The sequence below is a fragment of the Branchiostoma floridae genome, chromosome 13 (assembly GCF_000003815.2).
Source record: "Branchiostoma floridae strain S238N-H82 chromosome 13, Bfl_VNyyK, whole genome shotgun sequence".
NCBI classification, from domain to species: domain Eukaryota; kingdom Metazoa; phylum Chordata; class Leptocardii; order Amphioxiformes; family Branchiostomatidae; genus Branchiostoma; species Branchiostoma floridae.
The window spans coordinates 13,853,954-13,875,884 of NC_049991.1; the positions used below are offsets into that span (position 1 = coordinate 13,853,954).

At 40.8% G+C, this 21,931-nt stretch overlaps 3 protein-coding genes across 4 annotated transcripts; 1 reads left to right on the forward strand and 2 right to left on the reverse strand.

The window, feature by feature from the left end:
- Positions 1-662: 662 nt before the first annotated feature.
- LOC118428528 (cytochrome b-245 chaperone 1-like) lies at positions 663-5,699 on the reverse strand. The gene is made up of 6 exons (XM_035838619.1): positions 5,285-5,699; positions 4,713-4,754; positions 4,262-4,335; positions 3,638-3,731; positions 3,116-3,260; positions 663-1,477 (listed from the first exon to the last, which is right to left on the reverse strand). Exons 1-6 carry the CDS (start codon positions 5,370-5,372, stop codon positions 1,171-1,173), a joined length of 750 nt encoding a protein of 249 aa, XP_035694512.1. The 5' UTR covers positions 5,373-5,699; the 3' UTR covers positions 663-1,170.
- Positions 5,700-5,816: 117 nt separating this feature from the next.
- Positions 5,817-14,670, forward strand: LOC118429552 (cytosolic Fe-S cluster assembly factor narfl-like). 2 transcript variants are annotated; one of them, XM_035840076.1, is made up of 11 exons: positions 5,817-5,889; positions 7,043-7,135; positions 7,867-8,022; positions 8,988-9,120; positions 9,468-9,599; positions 9,934-10,070; positions 10,646-10,757; positions 12,005-12,077; positions 12,591-12,728; positions 13,170-13,327; positions 13,929-14,670. In XM_035840076.1, exons 1-11 carry the CDS (start codon positions 5,824-5,826, stop codon positions 14,168-14,170), a joined length of 1,440 nt encoding a protein of 479 aa, XP_035695969.1. In that variant the 5' UTR covers positions 5,817-5,823; the 3' UTR covers positions 14,171-14,670. The 2 variants fall into 2 exon arrangements, with proteins under 2 accessions (XP_035695969.1, XP_035695970.1); XM_035840077.1 differs by lacking the exon at positions 5,817-5,889 and adding an exon at positions 6,513-6,775.
- A 311-nt stretch (positions 14,671-14,981) lies between these two features.
- LOC118429642 (glutamate-rich WD repeat-containing protein 1-like) lies at positions 14,982-20,205 on the reverse strand. The gene is made up of 7 exons (XM_035840224.1): positions 19,985-20,205; positions 19,032-19,182; positions 18,351-18,459; positions 17,650-17,860; positions 16,846-16,985; positions 15,742-15,936; positions 14,982-15,309 (listed from the first exon to the last, which is right to left on the reverse strand). The coding sequence occupies exons 1-7, from the start codon at positions 20,172-20,174 to the stop codon at positions 15,004-15,006; spliced, it is 1,302 nt and encodes a 433-aa protein (XP_035696117.1). The 5' UTR covers positions 20,175-20,205; the 3' UTR covers positions 14,982-15,003.
- Between the last annotated feature and the right edge of the window lie 1,726 nt (positions 20,206-21,931).

Here is a 21,931-nt window from a genome sequence, read left to right on the forward strand (position 1 = left end):
AGAAAGAACGCTTATTCGAAGAAGCGAAGAAGGCTAATATTCCCACGGTATAGCCAGCGCCAACTTGAAATCGTATGTAAGGAGGCCAAAATTTACATTTAGACTGGCGTTTTTCCTTTACTGATGAAATTCCTTTACTAGATTGCAGGGAAACTCCAGACTCCATTATAGTTATAAAACGGCGAGATCTCTTCAACCGACAAAATGTTTTTCGGTCAGGACGAAACTTTTCCATGCCCTGTTCATAGTGAGAAGGCATAGGAGAGCACACGTGCCCGCCGTTAACGTGTATCAGTAACCATCACCCATAAAACGTGTTCAGTCCTGTAGAACGGTCAGTCTGTTCCTAGTTCTAAATCCCAACAGTCACTGACGAAATAGCCTGATTAAATCTTGCTTATAGCAGCCCGCCAAAAATCCGTCGGCCCCTAGAAGAGGAGGGGCCAGTTACAGCCCTGAACAGCGGAATTTGCGTTACACAGACTACTGACGAAAGACATTGGATGGTGTGTGAATCGTCTGACCGTTTTCAAAGTTTCATCCAGTTGCTTGAGTAAATGTCTTTGGGCGTATCTTATTACCTGGATGTCTAACCTTCATTGACGTATAAAGAGACGACACACTGTAATTGGACTCAATATCAAGATTCTACAAAGTATAAATTTAGATTGCATTCGATGATTTATTTCTTTAATTTGGTTGTCTTCATCATGGATTGCCATCAAAGTATTAAAAGTATAAGGAAACAAATTCTTATAGATATAAACTGCAACAGGAATGAGAAATAACAAAACAGTGCTACAAATGTTAAGCACCTTCCGGTTTTGTGGCACTTTCGTCAATGTCTAAAAGTGGAATATAACAAAAAAAACTATAGGCAGTATAAAAAGCAACAAACACATTATATAAACAACACCGTATCCTGTTCTGAACATACACAATCTGGAGTTAACTTCTAATAGTTCTTCTGTACTTGACATTCAGAACAATTTGGTCAAACTCAAACTCGCTCTTCACATTGACAACAGAATATATCATCTTCTCAAATTCTATTTTATTCTCCAAATTCTATCAATTTTATTCTTAAATTCCTATCTAGAGTATCTGAGCTTGCCATGAAGTGGAAAAACAGGATTGCTGTGATGTGGATTGGCTTGCATATGTTATGTGTCATACAGGGTGGCCGGGCTTCCTGACGACATATTCCTCGGATTCTGAGGACCCATCTGACTGGGACGCTCCCTCGTAATCCGACAGGTCCGTAGCGCTGGTGTCCTCTCCTGATATGGAGTCCCCGTCATAGTCCGACCCCAGGTCTGACTCGGACGAGTTGATGAAATCGTCGTCTCCCGTCATGGCGCCGTCTCCGGGTAAGGAGGAGTCCTCCTGCTCACTGTCGCTGTCCATGGTGCTGAAACGGTGGGTGTCATCCAGGTTCAGGAAGGAGCGCACCTCACTGGCTATTCTGTGGTGGTCCCTGGGGAACAGTAAGGTGTATAGATTAAGATAAACTGCTCTAGATAGATGGGTGTCGTCCAGGTTCAGGAAGGAGCGCGTCTCACTGGCTATTCTGTGGTGGTCCCTGGGGAACGGTAGGGGTACACATGTCTGTGTATTAAGGCAGACTGTTCTAGATTAGACTTAGGCATTCAGTCGTACAACATGGATCTGTGAATAGTTGCATCAGGCTGGTAAGTCACTGAGTACACAACCGAAGTTTCGCATAAAACACACTGTACAAATGTGAATACATTGTACTTAACATTTGGGAAAGCATCCGTAAACGGCAATATCTAGCTGCAATGCAATGTGAACCGGTCAGAATTGCCCTGAGGAAGGTGACAGATGGTCACCAAAACGTCGGTGGAAATAAAGCAATGGTTGTGTAAAAAGAGTCTCTTTATTCAGTAGGGAATGGAGCAGTGATTACTCTGAAGGAAGTACAAGGGAACACAGTAGAAAACCTGCAGCCTGTTGCCATTGTTCTGTAGTATAATTTTACTAACTACTCGAATTGTACGTGTGTTACTTTTTGAATCACCCTGGTGTATTTTCATCATTTCAAGACAAAAGAAGCCAAACACATTTTTTCGTTTTCTGCATTTGCCCCAAGGGCATATTGTATCCATAAAAGTATGTAGTATCAAGTACAGTATGTATGAAGCATGATCCATAAAACTGAAAAAAAAAAGACATATCGAAGGATGGTATTGGGCAATATCCTCCTTCCCACATTGCTCACTAATAATACAGTAACATCTCAATCAAGAATGTGCCTGTGTAACAAAGACATATCCATATCTCGATGAGGTGTTTCAGAGCAGGTGGTTACAACTGACAATAGGAACAAATGCATGGGACAGTCCTTTGTCTCCTGGTAAATAAGGCACCCATCAAGCCTAGAATGGTGTGTGATTACTAGCATCAAGGGTAACAAAAGAAGAAAAGATTGGCTACAGTCTTTTCACACAAACCAAATTTTACTGGCCCATCACCAGTTGGCATGCCCACAGGACCTGTCTTTGTATTTAATCTAATGTTTGCAGAAGAAAAGCAGAACTTCACTAGAAAAATACATTTATTATTGTTACAAATATCGACGTGCATGTTGCTTGGAGTGAGAGCTTATCTGTCTATTTGAAATTTGAACTACGCTATCAATGGTCTGTGTTCAACAACAAAAACTATTCATGCGAGCTTGTCTTACATCCCTTTGAAAGGAAAGTTTTAAGAGACATTATAGTTTATTCCCAGTGATATAAAAGAGAAACAAATAGTCACATATACAACAAACTAGAAAGCTAACATTTTCACAAAAAAAAGGAAACTATTTTGCCCATAGCCTTTTTTCGAGCTACTCGCACACAGTACTGTACCATTAGGCTTACCCTATAGTATTGTGTACCAGTAAAAAAAACCCAACCTACTAGTACATCTACTTTGGGCCAGATAATCAACATAACTATACTACACCATTAGGGTTGCTCTATAGTATTGTGAGGGAGCAAAAAAGAATTGTTCACAAATTGTATTTACAATATACTGCTAATATGCTAAGGCAGCCCTATTGGGGTAAACATAATACATGTACTAGTAAGTCAAACGAATGCCCTACCTGTTGTCACCCAAGGTTGAGACCTCTGTCATGGGAATGGAGTATCCCGACTGGAAGGACAGGACAACATGGCTGCCTGTACCCAGGTACCGGAACGTCTCCTGTTCTACCTCCACACTTACTATGTTGTAAATATCTGCAACAACTGGAATAAGGGAAGCGCACCTGAGTTACACACATCAACTGGAATGAGGTAACCTTTACCTGCTATTGGTAACAATAATTTATCTTTACCTGTCAGGTGAACTAATAATTTAGCATCAGGAATCCCTCCAGGCACACACAAGTCAAATATACTGAGTTGAAAATTGCCTGTTGGGGTGTCTATATATAAAACACTCCATAACACCAAGGAGCTTTTAGTTGATAAAAGTTTTTCAACTCAAACCAATTGTACCGTCTTATCTTCTAAATATAATAATCAAAAGACACACTTAAAACTCATTTTCACAATAAACACTTCTTTTAAAATGATACACACGATATGAATATATAAGATTGACAAGATCATCAGGTTCCTACTTTCTCTTTGTTCCTGTTTGGGCCTGAGAATTGCCTGCATCAGACTGAACTTCTTCACCGTCACCTTCCCCGTCATCTTGTCAAATATACACTCCTGACATTCAACATAGACAGATGGAGTTAGGAGTGATGTAGAAAATAATATGTGGTACAGCAGAGAATATCAAACTGTAATTCATCTTCCATAATCATAAGCTGATGGGAATTTATGATTCTTCTTGAGAGATTATTTTTTATGTAAAGGTTACAGTACAAATAAAATTGTTTAAGCTTCAGGCCTCCCTTACAACATCTAGTATATGTTTACTCACACATTATATGAATATGCATTGTCTGTTGTTCTTCATCTTGCAAGCTTGAGGATTAAATACGATAGCATTCAGATGTGTGTAAATAACTTAATAAGTAACACTGTGTCACAAACAAAAGATAGTGGACGCTGTTTGAAATGTCTGACCATTTAAAAAAAATCATATCCGGTTGCTTGAGTAATTTTTTTGGCATATCTTATTAGCTGGATGTCTAACCTTTCTTGACAAAGCAAGAAGTAACGTTACGTTTGATGTAAAGATAGGTGTGATGTGGTGGTTGCACATACTCAAACAAAGACTATAGTCCACCTACCTCCCAGTCCTCCATACAGGACACACCCACCACCAGACAGGCTGTGATGTAGAATAGACTCCACAGGATGTGGTCTGGAAAATTGTTAAGAAACTGTGATCATACTTTCTGTCATGGCTCCAATATTTTAGCCTCAATGCAAGCCTCCATGGCCATAGTGACCACTGAGTCAATCCTGGAGACAGCCCTAACCTCAAGATACCATTTATCCTGAGATTTCTTCAACATGCACAATTTTACACATAGTGATCATTACTCATTACTATTGGTTCAGCATACTAGTACCATATATTCACCCCTCTGCCAAATGCAAGCTGCAGCTCCTGTAGTGTTGTTCACAGTTACTGCATAGTATATGGCTTCTAACATCTAGTACATGTATGTTAACCCTCTCGTTATCAGTGTGAGGGTTAATATAAAGGAGTGTTGACAAAACCAGAACGTTTATTACCTCCACTGAAGTATGCAGCTCCCACCCCTACAGCTACAAAACCTGGCAGGTACACAGAAGATTTATATTACAGACGTAGTAGTACATAGGCACAACAAGAATGTCAAATATTCACATTGAATAACATCTTATGTAACACTTGGACTTTGATGACAAATTTTCAAATAATCATAGTCCTATTTCATAATTAGAATCCTCTACTGAGAGAAAATTACAAGATGTATGAAAACCCTATTCTTTCATCTATTTGTTCATTCATAACCTTTGTCATCCATTCCATTAATTAACTCATTCATACATAATTCAATTCATTCATCATTCATAATTTCATTCACAATACAGATGGAAATTGAAGGAGCTATTTATATACCGGGGTAAGTCATTGCTAGAATCCAAAGCCTGTGCCAGACTTCGTTTTCATGCCTAATAAGGGTACCCAGATGTGGGACTACAATATTTGTAGTATACATGTATTTCAGAAAAACAGAATGCAATGTTGTAATGTATAACCTCCATCAGTTCATGGTCAAAGAGATAAACTACAACAGAAGGATACATAAATTTTCACTCACCTACGAGTAGGCTCCATGACCTGATCCCAGGCGACCTCTTCAAATACAAGATCAGAGGAGTTTTCTTCTTGATTTTCATGTAAACCATCTTGTCCTCACTCCTCTCTCTTCTTGATTATCTCTCTAGAACAGTGAGATCTGTACTGAGTTTACAGTAACGTTACATCCCGGGCGGGCATCACGATCTGAAGATTGTACACTGTAAAGTGCGCCATATACATTACCAATACCTTGTTTGGTGCAAAAAAGCAGTAGCTAACGTGCCACTTGAAGTGTAAGCAGGTTAAGTCACTTAATCCTAAAGCACCACATAAAATATCCCGTCGAACATGCTGCTTTTCGTCGTGCCACTACAAAAAGAAAACCCGCACCAATATTTATTTACATTTACTTCCGGGTTACATCCAGCTTGTACTGCACCTGATTATCTTATCCAATCAAAATGTGCAACGAAAGAAAACCCACCAATCAAATTTGTTCAAGAGGTACTAACCAGCCAATCAGCAGTTAGTCTCTTGCACGTACGGTAAACTATCAAGATGGCGTCGAAATTTAGCGGAGTTTTGCAACTGACAGACTTAGACGACTTTATCACTCCTTCACAGGTATGTGGAGTCATTTTCGTTATTTTACGGCGCACTATCATGTCTGTTTCATCATTTTAAGCTATTGGTACAAAGGCGGTACTCGTAGATAATTCAAGAGGCTTGTGCATTTGTAGAGAGTGCGCGTCAAGGAAACTTGTTTTTAGTCACAGACACTTTAAACTTTTGTTCGTATTTGATGAACGTAGCTCTACTGTCACCAAAGTCACACTTGCTTTGAGTCGTGATAGACACATCGGTGTCCTCTGAAATAAAGTTGTCACGGGACATTTACCGTCGTTGTGACAGCTATGCTGACCAAGATGTTCGGGACAACGATGCACATGCCATTGCACTACCAAACATTTTCGCTAGATGGCACTTTTGAACTGCTACGCTAAAAAGTTTGTTTTGGTTCGTGGTCAGCTGGTGGAATGAATGAGGCCAAACTTTTCGATGAAAACGTTGACACGATTGACAATTCTCTTATACAAATATAAGATTGAAGCTCAAAATGCACGAATTGTGAGAAGAACATTCTACCACTTTCTAAGACGAACAGGTGAACAAATAGACCTTGAAGTTGTTCAGACCCCGCCATTGCCTACATGCGCTGGGTCACGTAGTACGCACCGGTGTGATTGGCAACAGTGAGCACGTACAGTACGGTACAGGTCTTTGTGCGGGATAGAGTGGGCGTAACGGTACCGTGCTGTAAACAATAAGGACTGCACTGGCGATTTCTGCAAGTTCTGGGACTGTAGTTTTGCACAAAGAGCCGATTAAGATTGAAAGATTGAAGGGCGGTCCTAAGGAATCAGTATGCCATAGTCACAGAACTTCATAGGACTACAAAATGGACAAAGGACAGAAGAGAGCTGCGTGTTGTGGAGAGTGTGGCACAAAGGTGTTTTTCTAGGCTTTGATAAAGTTGTCAACATAGAGATTTATTGTATTGTGTATAATTTGTACCAACAGTATTACTATATGTGTTAATTGTTGCTGTGACTGGAATTCAGGTCAAGGTAAAAATGTGCGCCTTTAACTGAAGTCTCGTAAATCAGCATTTGACAGGGCTGCATTGTCTCTTTAACCATGGTTTTCTTTTCCTTTTGGTGTTCCATTCCTGGAAGTCACGTCATGCCTAAATATGGAATTCTTTCTTACATTCCAGGAATGCATCAAACCTGTGAAGGTTGAGAAGACGGCGGGCGAGGTGGGGAAGATTAAGATTCACAATGACGGCAGCTACGTGCAGGTGGCACAGGTGCGCATAGTGAAGAGACTTAACCTTCTCCCTTCCTTAGACTTAGAGCCATCCATGCATCTACAGTTATACTAGTATTCATGGCAGAAGTCAGCAGTTCATACTGTTTGTAACTGATTGTGCACGTCATTATCATTTTTTGCTTTGAAGAAGTTATAATTAGTTGGCCAGAGGAGGTCTGGCTTTTATGTGTTTTGTATGCACGGCCAGTTCAAGGCCTTTATTAGTAACTCATTATGCAAACTGGCTTTCACTTTTAACCCCCCCCCCCCTTGTCTACACAATGACGTTACAAGAATGTCCTTGGCTTATGTAGCAATTATGTAAAAAAAGGAGTGCCCATATACTTTCCACTTCATATTTAGCAGATGCTTTTTGTCTCACACATTCTATTGATTTTTTTTCTAATATTGCCCAAACATTTGGCTGTGTGCCATGCCTTTTTTCTGGCTTTGGTTTGTGAATATGTACAATACCGTTACCTATATCTATGTCATATACTGGTAACTGCTATTCCAGTATTTTGGGTAACCGAGTGTAATACAACAGCTAAAACAAATAGAACCTGGTCCAGTCTAGCTTTGTTTTTATTGATTTTATGAGTACTCCAGATTCTTATTGATTGTATGGGAGATTTAGAATTCTGGAGGATAATCCAGTATCATTATGTGATAATTTATAACAGACAGGGAGGAGATTAGTGTTAATCCATTGTTGTTCTATGATGACAGACAGGTGAGGAAGTTAAGCTGCAGAAGGCTAAGATCACGCTGAACGACTGCCTGGCCTGCAGCGGCTGCATCACCTCTGCGGAGGCTGTCCTCATCACACAACAGAGCCAGGACGAGCTCTACAGGGTCTTACAACAAAACACACAAGCAGCACAGGTAAGAAAAAAAGTGCCAGTAAAATTTTACTGTATCATTTATTAGTACAGCAGAAGCATTGCACTCCCCATTTGCCAGCACATTTGTGCAATTATCCGGATGGTGCAACAAAGCGTAGTTATGTAGCCAGACCGCATCACTATGGGACTTTTGGATTCTGTGCAATTAACAGAAGTGTGCAGTTATCCGTTGTGCAAGTAACTGGCTTCTACTGTACATGAAAATTTGGTCTTATCAGCGTGGTGTGAGGGATCCCAGCAGCAGTATAATCGAATACTGAATACTACTTCTATGAAAACATCTTTGTAAACTTAAAAGCTGTTTTCTACTGTGTGTTCTTTGATGGAGCAAATTAGGTTTGTGACATCACAGAAAAGACTCTTAGTCATGGTAACTAATCCTTTCTGTTGTGTTGTGTCATGACTTGCTGACCAGAAAAAAAAGACACTCATAGAAAAAAACACTCATAGAATCTAATGCATTAAGTTACCATCTGTAATATTTGATGAATATAATTGTAATCTGTAACTTGATAAATGATAGTCTGAGTATCAAAAGAAAGCTGCCAGCATCCTGAACATGTGGTAGTTCTGCCCAAGGCCAAAGATAGTGTGCAAACAGAAATTTCTAACAATCCATAATATTTGAACATGTAGTTCACATATAGATATGAACAAACACTTTTCTGATTACTGATGTATATTTAGACTAGAAGGAGTTGACAAATATTGGAGGAATTTATTCGGGGCATTTTTCTGTTCCTTAAAAGTGATTGTAGGGAATAAGACACTTGCGACAGTCGTGTTGAGGTCACCTGAGTTATCGCCAAATGGCAGCCGCTCCAGACCCTTGCAATTTAGCCCTGCCTCCTCACAATTCAGCCCCTGGCTGCAAAGAGAAAGAGAAGTCAGCCCACCCAATAACCCATTAACAAAGTAAATCCTGTGTATGTGATTTTCCTACAGGATGGCGAGACATCGCAGGAGAAGTTAGTGGTGATCTCCATCTCTCCCCAGTCCAGAACATCTCTGGCTGCCAGGTACAACCTGTCCAGTCTGGAAACAGCCAGAAAACTCACCGGATTCTTTAAACAATTGGGTAAGTAGGATGGAGAAATTTCCGAGCTGAAAGCATCTTCTCTAGAGCTATAACTTCATATGGAACAAGCTTCCTCATAATTGTTTCCTGATGGGTATAGCAATAAATATAACCTAAACCTTTTCAAGACAAAAGTGTACATATGACATTACAATCCAGATATTGTAACACAAAACATTTAAGTAGGTCACATGGTCTTGATTTTTGGTGGAATGAAATTTCAAATAATTCAACCATTTTTGTGTTAGATATTGTACAGGGTGAGAATCAAGTTAAGAGCGCTGTGTTAATCGAGATATGACTATATGATGTTGCATTCTCATGATCGTTGTCCCGATTCTCCACAGGTGCCCATTATGTGTTTGACACGACGTTTACGCGAGACTTCAGCCTGCAGGAGAGCCAGAGAGAGTTCGTCCAGAGATTTCAGGGCAACGATGCGTCGGCCCCCCTCCCCATGTTAGCTTCTGCCTGTCCAGGTGAACCATGTCGATAAGTATAATGTACATGTACTATTACTCCTGTACAAGTGATCACCTCTACATAAGGACCACCTTTCCAAATTGAACACTTCTTGATTTTTTTATAACAATTTCATTGACATAAGCATTAAGAATCCTATCTCCAGTGACCACCTGACCATATAGACCAGATGTTATTGGCCCCCGAAGTTGTCTTCTTAGGCAGTTTTTGTCATTGTTTTCGCAGTGTAGTGCAGTGAACTTAAAACCACCGCGAACACTCCACTTTCCTGCTACTGCGAAAGTAAATCCTCGCGAACTTAAAGGCATTTACAGTACTTGTTCCTTCCAGGTTGGATCTGCTATGCAGAGAAGACCCATGGGGAGTATGTGTTACCTTACATCAGCACCACCAAGTCTCCACAGCAGGTCATGGGGTCTCTGGTCAAGGATCACTTCTCCAAACAACAGGGGAAACCTCCTGACCAGGTCTGTATCCCCATACTGTCATACTCATATCTTACCCAGTTGTAAGTATACTTCAGTGAGCTACACCATCTGTCAAACTTTTGCTCAGGAGTGTGAAAAAGAAGATAGGCATTGTGAGATGTCATCAAAGACGTCTGCAAGAGGGACATGATGACTTTTTATATTGGCACAGAGCATTGAGAAGACCTTGTAAATGATAGATCCAGCCATCACTTTCCAGTCAACTAAAATTAGGAGAAGCCAGACTGATGCACATGGTCGAAGAAAACCGGATCCTGAGAGAAGAACTCAACAGACCTGAGTCAGCTTACAGATGTACCCTATGTGGTAGAGACTGTACATGTCATTCTCATATAGGACTGTTTAGCCATAGCCAAAGCTGTAAGGTTGATATCAATATATAAGATGTCAATCCTTCTTTAATATACCTCAGAAAGTCTTTACACCAAAATTATCAAAGTCTTAAAGTTTTACTTTACTCCCAGTATTGCCCTCTGCTCCCAGTTAGCTTCACCAGTACTTTTATCTTGACTGTGTTTGAGAACTAACACTATGCTGTTACTGTGGACCCCCAGATCTACCATGTGACTGTGATGCCCTGTTTTGATAAGAAGCTGGAGGCCTCCAGAGAAGACTTCTACAGCGATGTGTACAGAACCAGGGATGTGGACTGTGTCATCACTTCTGGTGAGTCCTGCAAACAAAATCTGTTCAGTTCCGTTCACCCATAAGCAACAGTTATAGATGACGTGGACTGTCTCATTACTTCTGGTGAGTCCTAAAAACAGAATCTGTTTGATTGAACACCCATAAGCAACAGTTGTAGTTAGTGACATATTTTGATGACAAAAAAACTACATTCAAAAGCTACTCTCCTTGATCACACTGTGGTCTGCTGTTTATAGGTGTCATTCTAACTTAGCAAAAACAAGTGCTTTAAAAAAGCTGGCATTTTGCCAAGGTTTGCGTGTGTACACGTTTTTTTCTAGTTATTGGAATGTGCTGAAACTATTGTTTATATTAAATGGATGTAAAAAAGGAAACAAGAACAATTGAAAATCACCCTCCCCTGGACTAGATCCCGGGTCGCACGGACCGTAGCTCTGCAAATCAGGCTGACCTCAGAGGTATTTGTGTAGTGACCCCTGAACCCAGAAATCACTTCCCTGCATCCTACTGCACTTTTCAGAAAATGATATCTCAGCAATCGTTTACCCCCTGCTTTAACATTTTTACATTGTCACGGTCTCCATAGTACATACTACAAATCTGGTAAGTTAGAAGGTCCAGTTCTTTTTCGATAATACAGGGCGATCAATGAAAAATCGTGGCAATTTCCATTTTCGCACTGGAAATCCTACTAATGAATATTAACTAAGTCGCAAAGGAATCTGGGATAGGCTATATGTAACTGTTATATATAGATATATATATACGATTTATTTGGAAAACATTTCATCTTTATGAATTGGTAATACGACATTAAAATGTAAGAGCAATAATTTGATTATATGCTGCATCAATCTTAGGAATATCATACTTCATTCATTTAATCTAATCAAATATCAGGCCCCATTACGGACCACAAACAATGACTCATGACAGAGCTTTTAAGAAGTATACAAATGCATTGCAGATTTTATCAGGTCCGTTCATCTCAACATCACAACATCACAACGGCGACTATTCTGGCCACAGGGCATTTTGCCACTGCAAGTGGCAAAATGCAAAAATACAGAATGAAGCTATGTTAAGCAGTGTTAAAATTGATGGGAAGCAGTCTAACCTACATTTCTACCAGTGTAAGTTTGTGCTCTGTGTGGTACCACTACTGGCTACTGTACCCATGAAGTTCTCAAGATTGATCTGATACTTCATGGATAAAGAGTTCAAGTTTTGTTGTTAAGCCTTGACCACTGTTGTGTTTGTCCCAGGTGAAGTAGAGGCCATGTTGGAGAAGGAGGGGATCTCCCTGGTGGATGTCACTCCTGCAGACCTGGACACCATGTAAGTCAGCTCTCAATTTCTACAGTGTATGTCGATGAAGGTTAAACATACAGGTAATAAGACACACTAAACAATGGCTACTCAAGAAGCATGGATAGATTTTGTAATTACTGAAGAGAGTTATGTCTAATATAACTTACTCATAGCCATTACAATTTTGTAAACGGTCAGACATTTCAGACAGCATCCAATATCTCTTACTAGTAATGTCCAACCCTTGCAAAACAGTGAACAGCGAATGCTAAACTGGATAGTGAATGAATGATTGATTGACTGAGAAAAATCCAAGTCCAGCTGTCTGTAACATCCATTAGTAACATAGTGTTCATGGTACATGTATATTTGCAAGACTATTATCAATTTACTAGGTTGAAGAGAACAACTTTAACATTTGCAGTGAGCACACACTGTGTATTACTTACAAAAAGTCTGTATTGTTTGCAGTGTGAAGGTTTTGCAGTTCACACAGTTATAGTCCTCATCAAGTTACAAAAGACTACTCTGTTCCTCCAGGTTCAGTAGTACGTCAGGAGCAGAACTCCTGAGTCACAGCGGAGGCGGGTCAGGGGGATATCTGGAGCACATCTTCAGATATGCTGCTAGGGAACTCTTCGGACAAGACGTGCAATCTGTGAATTACAAAACACTCAGGTAGGTCTGATGGTCATGTGTGTCTTTGTGCACAGTTCTGCATGAATGGACAAGTTGTGGCATATATTGCTACCATATTAGATCATGTACTGCAGGATTCAAGTAGTCCTGTAAAATTTTTCTTTGCCCAGAGAAGTACCCTTTAGTGTTATGACTATGAGAACTGCCTATGTATGCACCATCAATTAATATCATTGTAATATAAGACAAGACGAATGTACTATTAGCTGTTAAAATCAAATCTGCTTCTGGCTTGCACAGTGATTAGCCTGAGTTTTGTGATGTTTTCCATATGCTACATAAGGTGGGCTCTTTCTCCTTGACTTTATATGCCTATAGTGACCACCTATGCACATACACTTGGACCAAATTATATTGGTCCTGAATTGGTCCCGAGTGGTCTTCTTTTGCAGTTTTGACTATATCTCTGTCTTCTCTTAGGAACAAAGACTTTAAAGAGGTGACCCTTGAGGTGGAAGGGAAGGTAGTCCTGAAGTTTGCCCTGGCGTACGGCTTCAGGAACATCCAGAACATGGTACAGAAGATCAAGCGAGGGAAGTCACCCTACCACTTTGTAGAGGTCATGGCCTGTCCTTCAGGTATACAGCTCAGCTTCATGTGTACTTTCACCGCTGGCATTTTATAAGTACAATGTACATAGGTCATCCTAGTATTTTTCTATTGTTTGAGTAAACAAATTAAACAAGTATACAAGGAAGGTTCCTATAGCTAGTTGTGAGATTGTATTGTGACACAAGCTCATATGAAAGCCCTTTTGTCATTTCTATTGCTGACTTTGAAGGGGTGAACTGGAGCAAGGACTAGAGGGTGTAATAGACTTTCAGATTAATTCAGTGGAAACCTGTTTCATTAGGCACTGACCTGTATCTGTAGATTTAGTGTAGCTGCACTTAGCAAGCTTGTGGCATGGCAGTAGCTGGTTATATTCCATTGAACAGCCCATCACACCTAACCCTTACACATCTAGCTGCATTACCTATGATGTTTCTGGAGAAAAACAATTTGGATCACATCCATCCTGGGTTGACAAATCTGGTACTTAAGGGTGAGGGCAAGTAACCTGTACGTACACATGTACTTGGTTCCATGGAGTGAGTCTGTCATGTTCAACATTTAAAGTTCAGCAATATTCAGAAGATGTCTTCTGTTATCTACCACTATTGTGTTTGTACTTTTCAGGCTGTCTGAATGGAGGTGGGCAGGTCAGAATAGGAGACAAAGAGGCAGACAAGGACCTCCTGACCAGAGCAGAGGAGCTCTACTCGGCGCTGCCAGTTAGAACACCTGAGGAGAACCCTCTCCTTGAGTCCCTGTACAGCGAGTGGCTCAGTGGTAGGGACAATGAGAAGGCCAGACGGATGCTGCACACGTCCTACCATCCTGTGGAAAAGATGACGAACGCTCTAGCAATCAAATGGTGATCACAACGATGTTTCCTTGGTTTCTTTTATGGTTATTCGGGTCTTCTGCCTAGCCGGACTAAAATCGTGCTCCTAGCGGCCGGCCTTACAGTAGCCACCACCTAGGGAGGGGGTCAGCCAGCGAGAGATTGTGTAAACACAGGCTAGTGTTCTACCTGAATCGCAATGACAATTCCTTGTTGTGTCTCTATCAAGTATCGACATAAGGCACACTATAGAGAAGAACAGCATGGTAGATGTCTCCAAACTTTACCTCCATCATTTTGGATGAAAAGTTGGATGGCTATGTTATATAGATGTACCTCAACAACATAAAATGCACATATTATTGAGGCCAAGAATAGAATAGAACATAGGTTTCTTTGTGTTGCAGAAAGAGCATGCAATATGCGACCGTTGTGTCTTTGTGTGTTTATGTTTTGTTGAAAATACAATACAAATGTACATGTACTTGCTTTTGGTAAATACAAATATGTCTTGAGTAAAAGAAAACATATTTCCATACTGTGTTTTTTTTTTACTAAGTCTCGAACTCATAGTACTGGTACTTGGAAGAAAGGCATTGCTCTTTGATTCTCTTGCCTTGGCAGAAAAGAACTCTATTAAGGTCACGTTTGTATGGCCTAGTTTGTATTCTGTATCTATATAGCCGGTATAACCGCTGTTATGCGTAACACACCAGCTTCGCAGGCACGCAGCAAAGTATACACTGTAAGCTATCCATCCCTACAGCTGGATGTGCCGGTGCCATTCTTTTACATTATTCTTGTACAATATTGCCAAAAAAGATCCTTCCTGTAGTCCATAATCATGCAGATGACACTTGTCCCTCCTCAAACACTGATAGTTCTGAAGATATTGAACCCACTGTGAGCTGTGCTCACGAGGACCCCTGGCAGCTGTGGGTGCCAGTGCAGCTCCTTGATATCGTTCTGTCCCATGTGCACAAACAGCAGCTGCGGCGGCACGTCCACGCCCTGTGAGGCCGCGCCCTCCTCGTCCCTCTCCACCGCCAGGTCCCACATGGTGAGCTGGTCGTCTGCTCCCGAGGCGGCGAACACCGTGCTGTCCGTGGGGTGCCACTCCACTGAGGTGATGGGGGCCGTGTGGTGCTTAAACACTGCCACTGCTACTCCCTTCTGCAAGAGAGGATGTTTGAGAATTGAATATATAATGTTGATATTGATGGCAGCGAATCATATTAAAGAAGTCATTCTGTTAAGAATATGCACTAGACAAATACCTGTGTATGAATCATGTCATCTCAAATGTTTTTTTCTTGACCATATGAAACCTCCAACATTTACGTCTCATGGGTTTACTTTTTGTCACTTGAGGTAATACAAGTATATGCATTGTATATATTATTCTGAAGAAAATTTTGGTCAAAATGTGAAATGTTAAAGCATTGTTAGCTGAATGATACAAGACAGTCTGAAAAAACTTTTTGAAGAGTAAATGCAGGGACTGTGATAGTATTGCATGCAGTAATACAATAAATCATCAGCGAACAAAAGTAGCCCCATGGTTTTTGTTAGGAAAGCTTATCCATAGACAAAAATGATACCGACCTGAAATTGTCGCAGGTCCCACACTTTGATGACTCCGTCGTCCCCCCCTGACACGATGAATGGTTCGTGCCTGTTCCAGCTGATGACGTTGACGTCCCGTTCGTGGGCTGTTGTTGTTAACATGTTTGCCTTGCTAGGGGCCGCACGGATGTCCCATATCCGTACGGTCTTGTCCACAGAACAGGAGGCAAAAACCTAGAAAAAGTTTGAGACACATGTATAAATGCCTACAAACAGGGTCATGGTCGTAATGGTTATATATCAGGACTTCATTTTTACGATGTCTTATTATATGCTGCATTGTAGATCTAGTGGTGCACAATTATGCACATTCAAGGATTCTTGATAAGAATCAATAGACTTCTTTCTAATAACCTTGAAAGAAACGACGGGAACAATGCAGTACTCTTTTTTTCTGATCATGACCCACCGTTACTGCTTGATCTATAGCAAAACTATTCCTGTCCCTGGTTGAATTACATGTATTCTAGAACTTATGATCAAACACTTAAGAATACAAGTCTAGAGCATCTCTCAGGTTTCATTGTCAATTGAGTCACTCTACAGTCTACTGTAAACGATATCCAGATCAGGGGTCTAGCCAGCGTCCGTTTTTCCGTCAATTGACGGAAATTTGCTGCGTCTGACGGAAAAATTTTAAAACCAATCCGTCAACCTTGACGGACAAAAATCCTTGGTGGAAGCTACAGGCGGCTTGGGGACGCCGTCCACGGCCGTAAAAGCCACACACTGTTTGTTTTGCTATTGTTATGATTGTTGACAATGTGTGTCGGCGCCCTTTCGCATACGATAATCTCATTAAAACCCGTTTTTCAAGGTCTCAGTTCAGTCCTTCTAATTAATTTTCGCGGTTTTCGCGACGATTGTAATTGGCTGACGGAAAAAAATTTCGAGCTGGCTAAAGCCCTGATCCAGATGTTGAATATTATCATTCATACGTTTCAACTAATATAATTATTTCACACATTTCTGTTGCTATGACTTTCATACGTTTCTATTGATAATTGATGATTTGTATCATGACTTCTCTATTTGCTGGATGGTTCTTATAATTTTGTTGAATAAAAGAATGTCCAGACGTACTGTAGCCTCATTAGGTGACCACTGGATGTCCTCTACAGACTGGGTGTGTCCAGTGAAGGGTCTCTGATCAACGTTCCAGCCTCCGTCCTGCATGTTCCACACATGGATGTCCTTCCTACAGTCTCCTGTAGCCAGCCGACCTGCACACAACAAATGTACCAAGGTTGGTCTGTAGCCTTCATTGTACATCAAACTAGATTCAGACTTATAAAGTCATACGTAAAGGCAAAGATAAATATGCTTTTTAAAAGACGTGGTAAATCATACTAATTTCATTCAATCCAGTAATGCAAACAATATCTTTGAAGACATATGATGGTGTCTCATGAAAGATTACAAGAATACAACTTGTTAAAAAAAACTGATAACTATGTTGACCTATTTGACATCAACTTTTTTACACTACTAAAGTATTCAAATCATAAGCAGTATGTGCAGTGTAGGGCTGTCTCCATGACTCTCTAGAAAATAGCTTGGTGACAAAAGTTTCACCCATCTGTCCCTAAATCTGAGCTTCATGACATGCAATTGATGAAAAAAATATTTTTTGTAAGCTAACAATGACAGATTTAACAACAAAAGTTAACAAAATGGGCTCCTAAACAATGAGTAGGATGGAAAGAATTCAAAGCTGGAGACAGCAATGGTCCAATGATATTGATGAAACATACAAATGGTTCTGTAACAAGTGTAAGGCACACACTTGCATATGTTTTACAATTTTTACAGATGAAGTCAAACCTGATAAAGTTGTATACAGTGTATAACTTATAAGAAATGTGAAGAAAAACCATTGTTACGTACCATTGACTGTTGTTGACCAATCCACAGCGAACCCTTCTGTCTGGTGCCCAGGGAAGGAGTACACCGGCTGCATCTTGTCCTTCTTCTTCTCGAAGGCGGCGATGGCGCTGGGCTCCTCAACGGCGCGCAGGGGCTTACTGAGGTCCCAGATGTGGACAGAGCCTTTGTCTGACCAGCAGGCAGCCAGATGGGTCCCCTGCACTACAGTGGTCTGGGAACAGGTACCAGTAAGTCTTACATTCAACAACAAACATGCACTGTTACCTACAAGAAAATATAGCTGGTCATATCCTATTTACATAACACTCTCTCTAATAGTGTAAATATTTTCAGCAACATATCTCTGGTAAATTATGCTTGTACAACAGGAGTGAGTATATGTGGATTTAGATTGTCGCACAGTATCTGTATACAGCCAAGAGTTGCAATCTTTCAAGTGTGACTGATATAAGCCACTGAAGTTTTTACCCTGATTGTACTGGCTACTTTAGTATTATTGATATTCAGGACTTGCTCCGTGCATGTGTACTGAATAGTGGCGGGAGATCTAAACCATGCTAACAAAAAAATACCTTTGATTCTAAGTAAACAATCCTAACCACAACATCATTGTGCCACCATTCCAATGCCTAACCTCCCTGTCCCTGGCTTGAGCTATGAGGCTTAGATAAACCTGTCTTTTCCTTGGGTGATGTCCTTACCCTGATCCTGTTGACTCCGCCCTGTTGTTGGAACATGACAGTGTCCAGCTGGGGATTCTCATCCTCATCATCAGACTCATCATCTTCATCATCTGAGCCTGCTGCCGTTCTGTCATGTACACAACACAGTAGTCACATAAGAAAGGTCATGTACTTAAGCATTGTAGGGACTAGGGAATGAATAAAGTAAAAGAAAGAGATCTCGAACAAGTTTAGCTCACTGAAGAGGTATTCTTTCCACTGGTTGTAACAGAGAAGACAGATATTATGTACAGTATTTACAGGTCCATTGTACCAGGAAATTACCCAAGCTCTTTTGAACCTAACCTTTTCACGCTAACATTACAACACAGACATTCAATGGGCAGTCTTCCTTTACCTATGACCAGTGGACTATGGCTGACTGTCCCTTTCTGGACTGCGAGCCTTTCCAGTGGTGTGCATGTCCGATGAGCGACAACAGCCAGGATTTGAACTCAAAACCTCTAAGGTTGCTAACTACTCTACTCCTGAACTTGCAATCCTCTAGGGAGGACATACTGTTGTGGCTATATCCTATAAGGCAGTAGAAAAGTGATTATTATATGACCAAACTCTGATGGACTCTTCAAGACTTTGTAGATCTTGATCTTGATCAGTTTTTTTTTACTATATAACTATATATTTTGTATATGTTCTTACTTGTTGAGTTTGCTCATCTTCATGAGTATGACGTGGTTGGGTCGCCCGATCTCAGCCTGTGTGCCGGCCACCATGTAGGCAGTCAGGGGAAACGTCTCCCTGCTATCACCTAGACTGTCCTGCAGTACGTCAAAACTCAGGCAGGGGGCACCTGTACAGTAAAGGGTTATAAAGTTATTATAAACATGAAGAAATTAAGGAAAGTTCTATAAACCTACTATGTGGACAATTTTGTGATCGTTTTATTTTTATGGTTTCCACAGAGGTAGCAAGTACATTTCCCATGACTACCAAATACTGTACAACGGAATTGTTTAAACTGCAAGTTTAAAACACAATGAAAACCATGTTTTCTGTCTAGCCACAAAGTCAAAGAAAACCTAAGTGAAAGTATATGAATGCACAATTATATCCAGGTGAATACTGGAGTGAAACATCTTAGATGGTCTTGGTCTTTTTACAAATCTTAAGGTTCATGTTGCCTTACTCTTTGGCTTCAAATGTTTAAGTAAGTACTTGTGATGTTTACATTGAAATACTAGGTATACTTTTGCATAGTACATACAAAAGTATTGGCATTAAGGTACTGGTATTAATAGTTTCAACAGGGCCAAGGAAAACTTAGGTTCTTACTTCACAGTTTTAGAGTTAATTGTTAAGTTATGTGTTAATCTATGTTGGGTAAGCCGATATAAGTACTACTAGTATTCATGGAAAGAAACGTGTATGCACTTGCAACACGTGAGTTATTTTCCAAGTCTTCCGACATCGTATATGTAGACTACATGGTCCATTTCAAGGATATGCATACATTGCAGACAAATCATGGGGTACAGACGCGTATGGTACATCATACAAACCTCAAGCACATAAAAGAGTGTTCCAAATGGGAACGTACGACGCGACGTGACATGTTCTAACGGGACCATGTGTGTTTGGGGGAGGGGGCATACCTGTCTGTGCTTGATGATACATGACGTAGGCGGACTCGTCATGAACCAGCTCCTCCTCCTCGTCCATGGGGTCGCCAGGTAGATACACCTTCGTTTCCGCGGGTTTGTCTGAGTCCTGCGGACTTTCCTCGTCACTATCCGCGTCACTGTCGTCTGCAGCGACCATCTCCACTTCCTCGTGGTCGGCCATGTTGCCCACGTGTGACCCGGAAATACATTATGGAATATGCCACTGTCCAGAAAGGGGTTCTTATATCAGGATGATAAAAGATAATCAGGCAGTGATTTAAAAAAAAGATAAATCTATTTGAATCACTTGAGCCATGAATCTACTTTGATAAGGGAGGTGTCGGGAATACAATTAGAAACCTACATTGTCATTGTCTAAGTGTCTATGGTCTCTCTAAGTGTCTAAAAGCTTCAAATTATGCTGCACTGACCTGGGCTGCATTGATACATTTAGGTGACAGTGGTACAAAAATAAAAATAACTTCATGGTGCTTGGTTATATTTCGGTACTACCTTCATTGTCATCGAATAACAATGCACGGCCCGGCTGAGACACGGTATTCCGGGAAGGCGGGGCCAAAATCATTCCCACTTTTACACCTGTGTGAAGTTAGGAAGGTGCCTTTCCTAGGACACAACATTTTTAAGGACTTTGTGCCTCAAAAGGCAATGGAGCTATCTTTGCCTATAGTGTAGGCTATACGATGAACCTTTTTTTTTAAATTTGTAACATTGACACGTGCAGAAGCGCCGCCTATTGGTCAGCCGACAGAAAGGAAGGGGGCGTGGTCGCACATGACGAGAGCGAGCCAATGCAACCTTGAGCTACCTGCAAGCTTGCGTAACATTTGACTATTTTCAATGCAGGCAGTTATCTCATGGGTGTAAAATGACTCCAGTACAATCTAGGTAACAACTTAATAGTATTAAACATCTGCCCATGTTTCGCAGATAACCGGTTAGTGATGCATGAGTGACGAGTCGGGGTTGTCCTGACTTCTTGCATTTCAAATACCCCTCTAACCTTCCATTGTCCATCATTTTGACAGTTTAGACGATTTAATAGCAGACGGGTTCGTACATAACTATCAGGGTCAAATAATCAATGAGCTACGTTTACAGGGACTCCGTTTTTAATATAATGACAAAGTGCCAGTAACTGTGAAAGTTTGAACACAAGAGTGGAGTAGCCATAGAGTAGAGTAGAATTGTAAGAACTGAAAGTTAAGATATCGGATATAGTCACTTTCTCAGATAAAAAACGCTCTATGTTATTTGCCCTTTGGCAAATATCAAGGCAAGAGTTGTCTGCACGCCTCGGGTTCAGGTCGAGTCGTCCCTGTTTCTTATCCTTCAGAAACCTATGCCCTCTAACCTTCTATTGTCTACCATTTTGATACTTGATAATATATACCAGCAGATGGGTCAGTACTTAACTATCAGGGTCAATAGCAAGGAGCTGAGTTTAAAGGGAATTCGGCTTTAATATAACGACACAGTATCAGTGATTGTGGTAGTTTGAACAGAAGAATATGGAAACTTACGAGTTGGTCACTAGTACTAGTATTTCTCAAAAAACGCAATTCAACGTTGTTTGCCCGGTGGCAAGTAGTCTGAGTTGTCTGCACACGTCAGTTTCAAATTTATGTTGTCGGCAGAGCCTGTGATTTTGACACGCCCCGTGTGTGGAGAACTCCCGAACGAGCTTTAGAGGGAAGGGCGAGGCAACATACATGTACTAGCACTAGCGAATGGGGAGTGGATTATAAATGGGTGCACTTTGTAATGGAAGCGCAACCATAAAACTAATTCTATCATAGTCTTAAAACGTGATGAGTTAGACAACTTCGCCTGTCTAATGATGCATTTGTTACGCCTTGTGATCATGAATCGGCTAAAGACTTGGGCTAACCTGGCCAACGGCAAGACTTCGGGGGT